Consider the following 16,861-nt stretch of genomic DNA (forward strand, 5'->3'; position numbering starts at 1 on the left):
CCCAGGTCTGACAGAATCTGTGTAGAAGATCTAGGTGCTGCTGTAGGCCCTCCTTGGTTGGGGACAGAAGCACCAGATCATCATCAAACAGATTCTAGTAGGGTGAGGCCGGGTGCTGCAGACTGTTCGAGTGCCCTCGCCAATTCGTTGATATATATGTTAAAGAGGGTGGGGCTTCTGCTGCATCCCTGTCACACCCCACGGCCCTGTGGAAAGAAATGTGTGTGTTATTTGCCCATTTTAACCGCACACTTGTTGTTTGTGTACATGGATTTTATTATGTTTTTCCCCCAACACCACTTTCAATGAATTTGCATAGAAGACACTCATGCCAATATATTTTTAAATCAACAAAGCATGAGAAGACTTTGCCTTTGTTTTGTTTTGTTTTTTTGTCAATTAGGGTGTGCAGGGTCAATACGTACTGTAATTTGGTAAAAAGACAATTTGGCATTTGCTCAGTACATTGTTTTCACTGAGGAAATGTACGAGTCTGCAGTTAATGATAATGCAGAAAATTTTCCCAAGGTTGCTGTTGACGCATATCCCACGGTAATTTGTCTCCACTTTTGTAGAATGGGGTGATCAGTCCTTGGTTCCAAATATTGGGGAAGATGCCAGAGCTACGGATGATGTTAAAGAGTTTAAGTTCAGCCAATTGGAATTTGTGGTCTGTATATTTTATAATTTCATTGAGGATATCAGCAACACCACAGGCCTTTTTGGGTTGGAGGGTTGGTCTTTTGTCCTGTAGTTCATTCAATGTAATTGGAGAATCCAGTGGGTTCTGGCAGTCTTTAATAGTTGATTCTAAGATTTGTATTTGATCATGTATATGTTTTTGCTGTTTGTTCTTTGTTATAGGGCCAAAAAGATGGTTTACCCATATCTCCGTTTTGGATCGATAACTCTTCGTGTTGTTGTTTGTTTAGTGTTTTCCAATTTTCCCAGAAGTGGTTAGAGTCTAAGGATTCTTCAATTACATTGAGCTGATTTCTGACGTGCTGTTCCTTCTTTTTCCATAGTGTATTTCTGTATTATTTTAGTGATTCAACAGAGTGAAAGCATAGGCTCAGGTTTTCTGGGTCTCTATGTTTTTGGTTGGATAGGTTTCTCAATTTCTTTGTTAGGTTTTTAATTCTTCATCAAACCATTTGTCATTGTTGTTAATTTTCTTCGGTTTTCTGTTTGAAATGTTTTGATTTGATATGGAAGCTGAGAGGTCAAATATACTGTTTAGGTTTTCTACTGCCAAGTTTACACCTTCACTATTCCAGTGAAATGTTTTGTCCAGGAAGTTATCTAAAATGGATTGAATTTGTTGTTGCCAAATAGTTTTTGATAGGTTTCCACACTACTTTCCTTCCATCTATAGCATTTCTTAATATTATTCAGTTCCTTTAGCTATCATGCATCATGATTGAGTATTGCTCTGTTCAAGTAGACTGTGATTTTGCTGTGATCTGATAGGGGTGTCAGTGGGCTGACTGTGAACACTCTGAGCGACTCAGTGATAAAGAGAGTGTCAGTGATAAAGTAGTCTACAGTACTACTGCCAAGAGATGAGTTATAGGTGTACCTACCGTAGGAGTTCCCTCAAAGCCTACCATTGACTATGTACAGTACATAATGCTGTCACCTCCAGGTAGGTGTCTCTCTCTCTCTCTCTTTCGCTCTCTCTCTCTCTTTCGCTCTCGCTCTCTCGTTCTCACACTCTCTCACTCTCTCTCTGTATCTCTCATGCTTTTTCCCTCTCTCTCCCTTCTCTCTGTGCCTGTAATCTCCCTCTCTCCCTCCCTCTTGAGAGATGGATGCAGTATGCAGCAGAATACTGCAGCCAAATAATAACAACTGCAGCCAAATGAAGGAACCATTAGTCAACACAGACATATAATTCAATAGAGAACAAACTTTATGGACAGAATTTCACAGCAGGTTTAATCCTCACTGTGACAAATCATTCCCCCACCAATGCAGACAGCTAGGCTTCATCTGGAAGTAGCTAAGTCTTTCCATACTGAGTACTGAATAATACCATGGTATACATGTCCTGTTTGGCTCATAGCCAGAATACCTTGGATTATTTCTAGTTTGGAGTATAGCTTATCTCTTTTTTCATAGAAAAGAAAACCGATGTCAACTTTTATTGCATCGATCTATTTGGTACTGGAGGATACAGGAAGACAGTCTGTCCCCTTCACTGTTCTCTCTCCTCCACCCCTTTCTTCTCTTCCCCCCATCTTCCTCTCCTCTCTACTCTGTCTTTTTGTTATCACGATGGTGATCGATACCTCGATACCTCCTCAGGAAAGTAAACGGTTTGGCGGTTCCTTTCAGCCTTTGTAACGCGTGTACAACTCCTGAATAATTGAAGAAAACCAGCCTATCATGTTCTGGCTCACTTTTTAGCTCTTCAAAAGGTGCCATTCATTATTGATCCTGATGTGCCAAACAATTTACTTTCATCTGCTTCATAATTTAGAGCGGAGGTCATCTCCTTCCTTCTCAAGTGAAATACATTTTTCTTTCTAGGTCAACCCTCAAAATCTCAAGTTAGCTGGCTTTAAAAAATGAATAAAAAAATGTACCTTTATTTAACTAGGCAAGTCAGTTAAGAACAAATTCTTATTTACAATGACGGCCTACCTGGGAAGAGTGGGTTAACTGCCTGGTTCAGGGGCAGAGCGACAGATTTTTACCTTGTCAGCAACCTTTTGATTACTGGCCCAACGCTCTAACCACTAGGCTACCTGCCGCCCCGGCTTCTATCGAGTAATACATTCAATTGAAGCTTAAAACCTGTTAGGGCTAGGGGGCAGTATTGACACGGCTGGATAAAAAACATACCCGATTTAATCTGGTTACCACTCCTACCCAGTAACTAGAATATGCATATACTTATTACATATGGATAGAAAACACCCTAAAGTTTCTAAAACTGTTTGAATGGTGTCTGTGAGTATAACAGAACTCAAATGGCAGGTCAAAACCTGAGAGATTCCTTTACAGGAAGTGGCCTGTCTGACCATTTCTTGAACTTCTTTTCCATCTCTATCTTTTACTAAGGATCTCTGCTCTAACGTGACACTTCCCACGTCTTCCATAGGCTCTCAGAGCCCGGGAAAAAACAGAATGTCGTCATTCCAGCCCCAGGCTGAAACACATTATCGCCTTTCTCAAGTGGCCGATCAAGGGACTCTGGGCTTATGCGCGTGACCCGACCGCCCCCGCCTTTGTGATTTTTTCCTCTGTTTGCCGAAAAGGAGATTCCCTGTCGGAATATTATCGCTTTTCTACGAGAAAAATGGCGTAAAAATTGATTTTAAACAGCGGTTGACATGCTTCGAAGTACGGTAATGGAATATTTAGAATTTTATTGTCACGAATTGCGCCATGCGCGCGACACTTCTTTGCCATTTCGGATAGTGTCTGGAACGCACGAACAAAACGCCGCTATTCGGATATAACGATGGATTATTTTGGACCAAACCAACATTTGTTATTGAAGTAGCAGTCATGGGAGTGCATTCTGACGAAGACAACAAAAGGTAATCAAACTTTTATAATAATAAATATGATTATGGTGAGTGCTAAACTTGCCGGGTGTCTAAATAGCGAGCCCGTGATGCCTGGGCTATGTACTTAGAATATTGCAAAATGTGTTTTCACCAAAAAGCTATTTTAAAATCGGACATATCGAGTGCATAGAGGAGGTCTGTATCTATAATTCTTAAAATAATTGTTATGCTTTTTGTGAACGTTTATCGTGAGTAATTTAGTAAAATGTTAGCGAATTCCCTGGAAGTTTGCGGGAGGTATGCTAGTTCTGAACGTCACATGCTAATGTAAAAAGCTGGTTTTTGATATAAATATGAACTTGATTGAACAAAACATGCATGTATTGTATAACATAATGTCCTAGGGTTGTCATCTGATGAAGATCATCAAAGGTGAGTGCTGCATTTAGCTGTCTTCTGGGTTTTGGTGACATTATATGCTGGCTTGAAAAATGGGTGTCTGATTATTTCTGGCTTGGTACTCTGCTGACATAATCTAATGTTTTGCTTTCGTTGTAAAGCCTTTTTGAAATCGGACAGTGTGGTTAGATTAACGAGAGTCTTGTCTTTAAATAGCTGTAAAATAGTCATATGTTTGAGAAATTGAAGTAATAGGATTTTTAAGGTTTTGAAAATCGCGCCACAGGCTGCAAGTGGCTGTTACGTAGGTGGGACGAATTCGTCCCGCCTGCCCTAGAGAGGTTAACTACGATAATAAGTGTTGCTGTTCGAAGACATGAATGCAGAGATGATCTTGGAGTATGAGTGGGAAACAATACACAAGTAGTTTAATATTCTCTCATAGAAATGACTGTATGCTTTACACTTGCACATGATTTAGTTTTCATCATCACATTACAAAGCAGTGCCCCCCGTTGGCCAACAGTGAGACATGAATAAAACGTGTACACACACACACACACACACACACACACACACACACACACACACACACACACACACACACACACACACACACACACACACACACACACACACACACACACACAATCTCTCTTGTCTGCCACCCCTATAACAGTATGGTTATTGTTATGCCCCTGTAAAAGTTAAGAGGCAGTTTATGAGTTCTCTATGTGAGGGGCAGCTACTCTGGGGAATGACAATGACCCTCTGCACTAAAGAGCCTGATAAGGTTTCTATGTTAAAGTAGCCAATGCTTGGTTATAATATTGTGGCTACTAAATGTGAAAGTCTTGTGTAAAGAATATGTTTGGAAACATTATTTCTAGTTATTGAACCAACTTAATTAATTGTTTTACAGGGAATTTATTTAATTATTTGAAGAAATTTGGATAGCTAATTCCAAATTAAAAAGTGAACTTAAAACAAGATGAAAAAAATGGGTTGCATTTACATGAAATATTAGTTCGTATTTGTTATTTATTAGGTTTAACCAAAGGGTAAAAGTAAGTTGAGTGTTGAAAGATTGCAACTTAAAATATAGGTTTGGTAATAATACAATAAAACAGTTGGCATTGAATCATATATTTGGTTTCAACAAATGTAGTATTTTTCAATTTAAAAAGCCTAACTCATTTAGTTGTAACCAGTTAAAGTATTTTTTGTTCTTGGTTCATCCAAAGAGTCTTTGTTTACAGTGCAGAGGAAATGAGGGATAACAGGGATGAAGGCATGATTTGCAGTCTGTGGGAGAAGAGAGGGAGGGAGACGGGGAGAGCGGAGGCGAAAGCAGAGAGAAGCTGAGTTTGGGAGGAGAAGATACACATGAATTATACAATGTGGGGGACTTTGTGGAGGAAGGATTTCATATGCTCACATCCCTTAACACAGATATAATTGGAGGAAAAAACTTTGAGAAGCAATAAAGTTTTGGGTTGTATTAAAGTGCAGTGTTCCCCATTAGTGCAACACCGAGGTTGCATCAATGGTATATGAGGTGATATTAAAGTTTTTAAATGATGGATATAACTGGCCAGGTAAACCACTAAAGTGCGCACGTGCGTGCATGTGTGTCATCATCATCGCGAAACTCATTGTGTCTTGGTAACATGACCCGTCATCCCCCCACTCCCTCTTACCCTCCATTGCCGTGAACCAAAAGGTTATGAATTAAAATCCCAGGTGAGGACATATTGAATAATAATTACTGTATAAATGAACATGCACAATGTAATCATATATGTTAAAGAGGGTGAAATACAGTGTATTCGGAGAGTATTCAGACCACTTCCCTTTTTCCACATTTTGTTACGTTACAGCCTTATTCTAAAATGTATTAAATAATTTTTTCCCTCATCAATCTACACACAATACCCCATAATGACAATGTGAAAACAGGTTTTTAGAGTTTTTGGCAAATTTATTACAAATAAAAAACAGAAATATCTTATTTACATAACTATTCAGAACCTTTGCTAAATGACTCAAAATTGAGCCCAGGTTTATCCTGTTTCCATTGATAATCCTTGAGATGTTTCTACAACTTGATTGGAGTCCACCTGTTATCATTTCATTTCATTTGATTGGACAGGATTTGGAAAGGCACACACCTGTCTATATAAGGTCCCAGACTTGACAATGCATGTCAGAGAAAAAACCAAGCCATGAGGTTGAAAGAATTGTCCGTAGAGCTCTGAGACAGGATTGTGTTGAGGCACAGGTCCCCAAGAACACAGTGGCCTCCATCATTCTTAAATGGAAGAAGTTTGGAACCACCAAGACTCTTTCTAGAGCTGGCCGCCCGGCCAAACTGAGCAATCGAGGGAGAAGGGCCTTGGTCAGAGAGGTGACCAAGAACCTGATGGTCACTCTGACAGAGCTCCAGAGTTCCACTGTGGAGATGCGAGAACCTTCCAGAAGGACAACCATCTCTGCAGCATTCCACCAATCAGGCCTTTATGGTACAGTGGCCAAATGGAAGCCACTCCTCAATAAAAGGCACATGACAGCCCGCTTGGAGTTTGCCAAAAGGCACCTAATGGACTCTCAGATCATGACAAAAAAGATTCTCTGGTCTGATGAAACTAAGACTGAACTCTTTGGCCTCAATGCCAAGCATCACGCCTGGAGGAAACGTGCCACCATCCCAACGGTGAAGTATGGTGGTGGCAGCATCATGCTGTGGGGATGTTTTTCAGCGGCAGGGACTGGGAGACTGGTCAGGATCGAGGGAAAGATGAACAAAGTACAGAGATATCCTTGATGAAAACCTGCTACAGAGCTCAGAGGAACTCAGACTGGGGCGAAGGTTCACCTTCCAACAGGACAACGACCCTAAACACACAGCCAAGACAATGTAGGAGTGGCTTCGGAACAAGTCTGAATGTCCCTGAGGAGCCCAGCCAGAGCATGGACTTGAACCCGATCGAACATCTCTGAAGAGACCTGAAAATAGTTGTGCAGACATGCTCCCCATCCAACCTGACAGAGCTTGAGATGATCTGCAGAGAGGAATGGGAGAAACTCCCCAAATACAGGTGTGCCAAGCTTGTAGAATCATCATATCAAATCAAAATGTATTAGTTACATGTGCCGAATACAACAGGTATACCTTACAGTGAAATGCTTACTTACAAGCCCCTAACCAGTTTTAAAAAAACGAATAAGAAAAATAAATAAAAGTAACAAGTAATTAAATAGCAGCAGTAAAATAACAATAGCGAGACTATATACAGGGTGGTACCGATACAGAGTCAATGTGCAGGGGCACTGGTTAGTTGAGGTAATACAGCTGAAGTCGGAAGTTTACATATACCTTAGCCAAATACATTTAAACCCAGTTTTTCACAATTCCTAACATTTAATCCAAGTAAAGATTCCCTGTCTTAGGTCAGTTAGGATCACCACTTTGTTTTAAGGATGTGAAATGTCAGAATAATGGTAGAGAGAAAGAGTTATTTCAGCTTTTATTTCTTTCATCACAATCCCAGTGGGTCAGAAGTTTACATACACTCAATTAGTTTATGGTAGCATTGCCTTTAAATTGTTTAACTTGGGTCAAATGTTTCGGGTAGCCTTCCACAAGCTTCCCACAATAAGTTGGGTGAATTTTGGTCCATTCCTCCTGACAGAGCTGGTGTAACTGAGTCAGGTTTATGGGATTCTTGCTGCATACGCTTTTTCAGTTCTGCCCACAAATTTTCTATAGGATTGAGGTCAGGGCTTTGTGATGGCCACTCCAATACCTTGACTTTGTTGTCCTTAAGCCATGTTGCCACAACTTTGGAAGTATGCTTGGGGTCATTGTCCATTTGGAAGACCCATTTGCGACCAAGCTTTAACTCCCTGACTGATGTCTTGAGATGCTGCTTCAATATATCCACATAATTTTCCCTTCCTCATGATGCCATCTGTTTTGTGAAGTGCATCAGCCCCTCCTGCAGCAAAGCACCCCGACAACATGATGCTGCCACCCCTGTGCTTCATGGTTGAGATGGTGTTCTTTGGCTTGCAAGCCTCCCCCTTTTCCTCCAAACACAATGATGGTCATTATGGCCAAACAGTTCTATTTTTGTTTCATCAGACCAGAGGACATTTCTCCAAAAAGTACGATCTTTGTCCCCATGTGCAGTTGCAAACCATAGTCTGGCTTTTTTATGCCGATTTTAGAGCAGTGGCGTTTCAGGTTATGTCGATATAGGACTCGTTTTACTGTGGATATAGATACTTTTGTACCTGTTTCCTCCATCACCTTCACAAGGTCCTTTGCTGTTGTTCTGGGATTGATTTGCACTTTTCGCACCAAAGTACATTCATCTCTAGGAGACAGAACGCGTCTCCTTCCTGAGTTGTATGACGGCTGCGTGGTCCCATGGTGTTTATACTTGCATACTATTGTTTGTACAGATGAACGTGGTACCTTCAGGAGTTTGGAAATTACTCCCAAGGATGAACCAGACTTGTGGAAGTCTACACTTTTCTTTCTGAGGTCTTGGCTGATTTCTTTTGATTTTCCCATGATGTCAAGCAAAGAGGCATTGAGTTTGAAGGTAGGCCTTGAAATACATCCACAGGTACACCTCCAATTGACTCAAATGATGTCAATTAGCCTATCAGAAGCTTCTAAAGCCATCATTTTGGGGAATTTTCCAAGCTGTTTAAAGGCACAGTCAACTTAATGTATGTAAACTTCTGACCCACTGGAATTGTGATACAGTGAATTATAAGTTAAATAATAAGTCTGTAAACAATTGTTGGAAAAATTACTTGTGTCATCCACAAAGTAGATGTCCTAACCAACTTGCCAAAATTGTAGTTTGTTAATAAGAAATTTGTGGAGTGGTTAAAAAACGAGTTTTAATGACTCCAACCTAAGTGTATGTAAACTTCCAACTTGAACTGTACATGTAGGTAGAGTTATTAAAGTGACTATGCATAGATGATTGCAACAGAGAGTAGCAGCGGTGTAAAAGGGGGGGGGATGCAAATAGTCTGGGTGGCCATTTGATTTGATGTTCAGGAGTTTTATGGCTTGGGGGTAGAAGCTGTTTAGAAACCTCTTGGACCTAGACTTGGCCCTCCGGTACTACTTGCCGTGTGGTAGCAGAGAGAACAGTCTATGACTAGGGTGGCTGGAGTCTTTGACAATAGGGCCTTCCTCTTACACCGCCTGGTATAGAGGTCCTGGATGGCATGAAGCATGGCCCCAGTGATGTACTGGGCCGTACCCGCTATCCTCTGTAGTGCCTTGCAGTCGGAGGCCAAGCAGTTGCCATACCAGGCAGTGATACAACCAGTCTGGATGCTCTCGATGGTGCAGCTGTAGAACCTTTTGAGGATATGAGGACCCATGCCAAATTCCGCCATAAGCAAACAAAAAAACACTCACCCAGAGTTGGCTCTACAAGTAGCTGGGAACTTTAATGCAGGGAAACTTAAATCCATCTTACCAAATCTATCAGCATGTTAAATGTGCATTGCAGTGCTAGAGGCGTTACTACAGATCCAGGTTAATTCACGGGCTGTGCCACAACCAGCCGTGGCCGGGAGTCCCATAGAACAGTGCACAATTGGCCCAGCGCGGTCCGGGTTAGGGGAGGGTTTGGCCGGGGGGGTTTACTTGGCTCATCGCGCCATAGAGCTCCTTGCATCATTTCCGGTAACAACTTGTAGACTTGTTTACGTGCTGCTGTGCGGTTTGTTGCTAACCTTACTTTGCTACCTGCCAACTTTACGGTTTTTACTTTTTAATTACCGTTTTATATTTAAATTTTTTCCCTCAATCAACTTTTTTCATTGAACTTTTTCACCCTGGACACTTTATCTGGACGTGGTTCGTCAGGACCTCCACCAGCCGAAGCTAAGTAGTAACATTAACATTATGCCTTCTAATTGCAGTCATTTTACTCATAATATACAGGAGAATGATCGCCTTATGGCAAAGATAGCCGTGCTGCAAGCCCAACTTCAGACGCAATCGTTAGGCAAGGGTAATTTAAGCGTCTGTGCCACCAATAAGTACAGATAGTAGTATAAATCCCCTCGCACAGTCCCCGCAGCCGGACAATTTTCTCATGGCTTCTGGAAGAAAATGCTGTAAGAATGCTCAACCGGTGTCACTCATTCAGCAGACAGAAACTTTCAACCGGTTCTCCCCATTAAGCAACGGGTCGGAGTCAGAGGCCGAGCCTTCTCTGGTCTCTTCTCCTCCTGTTACGGGGTCTAAGACGCCGAAGAGTCCCACCATTAGCTCTGACAAATTGAAAACCCTAATCACTGGTGACTCCATTACCCGTAGTATTAGACTTAAAACGAATCCTCCAGCGATCATACACGGTTTACCATGGGGCAGGACTACCGACGTTAAGGCTAATCTGAAGATGGTGCTGGTTAAGGCTAAAACTGGAAGGTGTAGAGAGTACCAACAATGTTAGAATGAAACAGTCAGAGGTCACCAAGTGCAACATAGCTTCAGCGTGTAAATAAGCGAGAAAGATGTGTCAGCATCGAGTAATTGCCTCTGGCCCCTTCCCAGTTAGGGGGAGTGATAAGCTCTACAGCTCTACAGAGTCTCACAACTCAATCGCTGGTTGAAAACTGTTTTCTGCCCCTCCCAAAATATCGAATTTGTAGATAATTGGCCCTCTTTCTGGGACTCACACACAAACAGCACCAAGCCTGGCCTGCTGAGGAGTGACGGACTCCATCCTAGCTGGAGGGGTGCTCTCATCTTATCTACGAACATAGACAGGGCTCTAACTCCGCTAGCCGTTAGCCAGCCTGCCAGCCAGCCTGCCAGCTTAGTGGAGTCTGCCAATAGCACAGTCAGTGTAGTCAGCTCAGCTATCCCCATTGAAACCGTGTCTGTGCCTCAATCTAGGTTGGGCAAAACTAAACATGGCGGTGTTCGCTTTAGCAATCTCACTGGAATAAAGACCTCCTCCATTCCTGTCATTATTGAAAGAGATTGTGATATCTCACATCTCAAAATAGGAATACTTAATGTTAGATCCCTCACATCCAAGGCAGTTATAGTCAATGAACTAATCACTAATCATAATCTTGATGTGATTGGCCTGACTGAAACATGGCTTATGCGTGGTGAATTTAATGTGCTAAATGAGGCCTCTCCTCCTGGTTACACTAGTGACCATATCCCACGCGCATCCCGCAAAGGCGGAGGTGTTGCTGACATTAACGATAGCAAATTTCAAATTACACAATCAAATGTTTGTCTTTTGAGCTTCTAGTCATGAAATCTATGCAGCCAACTCAATCACTTTTTATAGCTACTGTTTACAGGCCTCCTGGGCTATATACAGCGTTCCTCACTGAGTTCCCGGAATTCCTATTGGATCTTGTAGTCATGGCAGATAATATTCACATGTTTGGTGACTTTAATATTCACATGGAAAAGTCCACAGACCCACTCCAAAAGGCTTTGGAGCCATCACCGAGTGGGTTTTGTCCAACATGTCTCCGGACCTACTCACTGCCACAGTCATACTCTGGACCTAGTTTTGTCCTGTGGAATAAATGTTGTGGATCTTAATGTTTTTCCTCATAATCCTGGACTATCGGACCACCATTTTATTACGTTTGCAATCGCAACAAATAATCTGCTCAGACCCCAACCAAGGATCATCAAAAGCCATGCTATAAATTATCGGACAACCCAAGGACGTCAGAGTACAAAAATCAGTTAACCACCTAACTGAGGAACTCAATTTAAACTTGTGTAATACCCTAGATGCCGTCGCACCCTTAAAAGCAAAAAAACATTTGTCATAACAAACTAGCTCCCTAGTATACAGAAAATACCTGAGCCCTGAAGAAAGCTTCCAGAAAATTGGAACGGAAATGGCGCTACACCAAACTGGAAATCTTCCGACTAACATGGAAAGACAGTACCGTGCAGTATCGAAGAGCCCTCACTGCTGCTCGATCATCCTATTTGTCCAACTTAATAGAGGAAAATAAGAACAATCCAAAATTAATTTTTGATACTGTCGCAAAGCTAACTAAAAAGAAAAATTCCCCAAGAGAGGATGGCTTTCACTTCAGCAGCGATAAATTCATGAACTTCTTTGACAAAAAGATCATGATCATTAGAAAGAAAATTTCAGTCTCATCTTTAAATCTGCCTATTTCTGCAAAGCCCAGTTGTCCTGAGTCTGCACAACACTGCCAGGACCTAGGATCAAGGGAGACACTCAAGTTTTTGAATACTATATATCGACATATTGATGAAAATAGTAATGGCCTCGAAACCTTCAAGCTACTTCCTGTGCTTGACCCTCCTATGTTGAACATAATAAATGTCTCCCTATCCACTGGATGTGTACCAAACTCACTAAAAGTGGCAATAATAAAGCCTCTCTTGAAAAAGCAAAACTTGACCCAGAAAATATAATAACTATCGGCCTTTATCGAATCTCCCATTCCGCTCAAAAAAAATTGAAAAAGCTGTTGCACAGCAACTCACTGCCTTCCTGAAGAAAAACAATATATACGAAATGCTTCAGTCTGGTTTTAGACCCCATCATAGCACTGAGACTGCACTTGTGAAGGTGGTAAATTACCTTTTAATGGCGTCAGACCGAGGCTCTGCATCTGTCCTAGTGATCCTAGACCTTAGTTCTGCTTTTGATTTTACTGCTAACCTACAAAGCATTACATGGGCTTGCTCTTATCTATCTTTCCGATTTGGTCCTGCCGTACATACCTACACGTAAGCTATGGTCACAAGATGCAGGCCTCCTTACTGTCCCTAGAATTTCTAAGCAAACAGCTGGAGGCAGGGCTTTCTCCTATAGAGCTCCATTTTTATAGAATGGTCTGCCTATCCATGTGAGAGACGCAGACTCTCGACCTTTAAGTCTTTATTGAAGTCTCATCTCTTCAGTAGGTCCTATGATTGAGTGTAGTCTGGCCCAGGAGTGTGAAGGTGAAAGGAAAGGTACTGGAGCAACAAAGCGCCCTTGCTGTCTCTGCTTGGCCGGTTTCCCTCTCTCCACTGGGATTCTCTGCATCAATATCTACTACGGCGGTTGAATCCCTGACTTACTGGTGCTCTTCCATGCCGTCCCTAGGAGGGGTGCATCACTTGAGTGGGTTGATTCACTGACGTGATCTTCCTGTCTGGGTTGGCGCCCCCCCTTGGGTTGTGCCGTGGCGGAGATCTTTGTGGGCAATACTCGGCCTTGTTTCAGGATGGTAAGTTGGTGGTTGAAGATATCCCTCTAGTGGTGTGGGGGCTGTGCTTTGGCAAAGTGGGTGGGGTTATATCCTGCCTGTTTGGCCCTGTCCGGGGGTATTCGTGGAGGGGGCCACAGTGTCTCCCGACCCCTCCTGTCTCAGCCTCCAGTATTTATGCTGCAATAGTTTATGTGTCGGGGGCTAGGGTCAGTCTGTTATATCTGGAGTATTTCTCCTGTCTTATTCGGTGTCCTGTGTGAATTTAAGTATGCTCTCTCTAATTCTCTCTCTCTTTCTCTCTCTTTCTCTCTCTCTTTCTCTCAGAGGACCTGAGCCCTTGGACCATGCCTCAGGACTACCTGGCCTGATGACTCCTTGCTGTCCCCAGTCAAATCAAATCAAATTTTATTTGTCACATACACACGGTTAGCAGATGTTAATGCGACTGTAGCGAAATGCTAGTGCTTCTAGTTCCGACCATGCAGTAATATCTAACAAGTAAGTAATCTAACAATTTCACAACTACCTTATACACACAAGGGTAAAGGAATGAATAAGAATATGTTCATAAAAATATATGGATGAGCGATGGCCTAACGGCATAGGCAAGATGCAGTAGATGGTGCAGTAGATGAGTACAGTATATACATATGAGATGAGATGAGTAATGTAGGGTATGTAAACATTATATAAAGTGGCATTTTTTAAAGTGGCTAGTGATACATTTATTATATTACATTTTTATTATTAAAGTGGCTAGAGATTTGAGTCAGTATGTTGGCAGCAGCCACTCAGTGTTAGTGATGGCTGTTTAACAATCCGATGGCCTTGAGATAGAAGCTGTTTTTCAGTCTCTCGGTCCCAGTTTTGATGCACTTTTCAGTCCACCTGGTTGTGCTGCTGCTCCAGTTTCAACTGTTCTGCCTGCGGCTATGGAACCCTGACCTGTTCACCGGACGTGCTACCTTGTCCCAGACCTGCTGTTTTCCACTCTCTAGAGACAGCAGGTGCGGTAGAGATACGCTGAATGATCGGCTATGAAAAGCCAACTGACATTTACTTCTGAGGTGCTAACCTGTTGCACCCTCTACAACCACTGTGATTATTATTATCTGACCCTGCTGGTCATCTATGGACATTTGAACATCTTGACCATGTTCTGTTATCATCTCCACCCGGCACAGCCAGAAGAGGACTGGCCACCCCTCACAGCCTGGTTCCTCTCTAGGTTCCTTCCTAGGTTCCGGCCTTTCTAGTGAGTTTTTTCTAGCCACCGTGCTTCTATACCTGCATTGCTTTCTGTTTGGGGTTTTAGTTTGGGTTTCTGTACAGCACGTTGTGACCAGCTGATGTAAGAAGGGCTTTATAAATACATTTGATTGAAATTTGATTGATAGCGATTCCTTGTGACGGGCCGGGTGCCTGAAGGCTGACCCCGGTCGCCGGTTGAACAGTTGGTGCGGATGGCTTTCGGGTTAAGCTGGTGGGCGTTAAGGAGCACGGTTAGGCGGGTCATGTTTTGGAGGAATCGTGACTCCACCTTGCCTCTCCCGAGCCCGTTGGGGAGTTGCAGCGGTGAGACAAGATCGAAAATGGGGAGAAAAAGGGGGATAATTTTTGTTATTTATAATAATAAATAAACAGCCTCCAAAGTTAGTGATGATGTATCTGTAATAAGAATGTCAACAGTTAACCGTGCCTAAAAGAAATGTGGTCTGTAGGTTCATTTGTATAATTGGAAATAAATGAGTCAATGCTTATTTTTGTTATTTCTTCATGTATCTCATTTATCCCATGCACACGCATTCAGAGCCTACTTTGAGCGGAATATAATCTGTAATCATAGAGATAGATAGAGATATAGTATCTACTGTATATACTGTATCTGTGTTTCTACTTCATTCTTAAAGTCTCTGCCTTAGCGTCTGAGTGGTTGAGCTCAGGTGTGACAGATGCATCCATTAGCATACGGCTCTAATACAATTTCATTACTGCCTCGCTCCACTCTATTAGAAACCCATTCAGATGCTGCACTGCGGTCCGCAGCCTATCCCACATACAATTGAATCAATCTATCACCTCATAGTCAAGAAGCGTTAGGAGCTGATTGCCTATCTGAAGTGCCTTTAGCTAGATTATTGTGTGCATTATGTCCGTCTGAGGATGGCAGGAGAAAAGTGATGGGAGGGTTATGGTGACCTTCCCTCAATGTTCCAACTCTTAGTTAGATCCTGGTTAGTATGGTGGTGTGTGGCAGTGTTGTGCGTATTATTATTCCTCTGACCCGTGTAGGACGAGCATCGGAACTGAAGCGGTCCTCCACCCTCTCTCTTTGCAAGTTATGGCCAAATGTCCCCTCACTTTCCGAAATTCGAAAGATGCTAATACCTGTGAAATCGTGATTTGTCCAAAGAACCGAAACTAACGCTGCTCATTCTCTCACGCATCCCATTGTATCATGACAGATCTACGGTACTATTTATGTTTATGTAGTCTCTCCATGAGAGATTATGGTAGTACTTATGTTACAGTATTGTGTTTGAGTGTATTGTAAGTAACTGACCTGTTGGTGAAGACTTTGCTGTAGTTGAACACTTGAACTTCCAGCATCTCATTTTGATCCACTCTACTGGCAATCGGCCATCGGAACGTCTGAGGGGCGAGAAAGACTAATTAAGGATTCAGCCAAAAACTATGTGACAGTGTGACAGGCTGCACAACCACAGGCTATAATAATTCAACCACAACATCCACAGTTTACAAGGAAATCATTTGACTGACTGGTTTAAAAGTATTTCATGTCAATCATTAACCACAACAGGCAATTCAAAAAAGCCTATCACCCCGTTCTTACTGGGCCATAGAATATCTAATTACTTGTTTTACTAAGTAAGACAAAATCATTCAACCCAACACCAAAGCAACACCACCAGCAACATGAATAACTGAAATGGTCAGAAAACCTTAATTGGATTTCTACAAGATAAACCCAAGTTGTACTGCTGAGTAATCTCTAATAAACACAACAGAAGTTGCACCACAGCATACAAACGCTATACATCTCAGTGATGTAATCTCTATTATAAACTAGGTGGTTCGAGCCCCGAAAGCTGTTTGGCTGACAGCCGTGGTACATCAGACCGTATACCACGGGTATGACAAAAAGTGTATTTTTTACTGCTCTAATTATGTTGGTAAGCAGTTTATAATAGCAATGAGGCACCTCAGTTTTTTTTATTTATTACATTTTTATTTAACCTTCATTTAACTAGGCAAGCCAGTTGAGAACAAATTCTTATTTTACCCCAACCAAAACCTCCCCTAACCCAGACGATGCTGGGCCCATTGTGCGCTGCCCTATGGTACTCCCGATCACGGCAGGTTGTGATACAGCCCGGGACCGAACCAGGGTCTGTAGTGATACTTCTAGCACTGAGATGCAGTGCCTTAGATCGCTGCGCCACTCGGGGGTTTGGGATATATGGCCAATATACCTTGGCTAAGGGCTGTGTCCAGGCACTCTGCGTTGCGTCTTGCATAAGAAGAGCCCTTAGCCGGGGTACATTGGCCATATCCCACACCCCCGCGGGCCTTACTGCTTAAAATTACTGTCCTCAGTTGATTAGCCAATCAGCAGCCTTTCCCCCTGTGTTACCACCTTATGTAGGTTCTATTTAAAAACTTTT

The 16,861-nt window shown here is 42.4% G+C and overlaps 1 protein-coding gene across 3 annotated transcripts in view; it reads right to left on the minus strand.

Moving 5' to 3' along the window:
- The window catches only part of otofa (otoferlin a), a 149,079-nt gene that overhangs the window by 89,708 nt on the left and 42,510 nt on the right, over window positions 1–16,861 (minus strand). For all 3 annotated transcript variants that reach the window (XM_014145204.3, XM_082961925.1, XM_082961924.1), the window contains exon 3: window positions 15,739–15,827. In XM_014145204.3, coding sequence (XP_014000679.2) covers window positions 15,739–15,827 — 89 coding nt within the window. The remainder of the gene's footprint in view (window positions 1–15,738; window positions 15,828–16,861) is intronic.

Source organism: Salmo salar, chromosome 15, assembly GCF_965601325.2.
Source record: "Salmo salar chromosome 15, fSalSal1, whole genome shotgun sequence".
Taxonomy (NCBI): domain Eukaryota; kingdom Metazoa; phylum Chordata; class Actinopteri; order Salmoniformes; family Salmonidae; genus Salmo; species Salmo salar.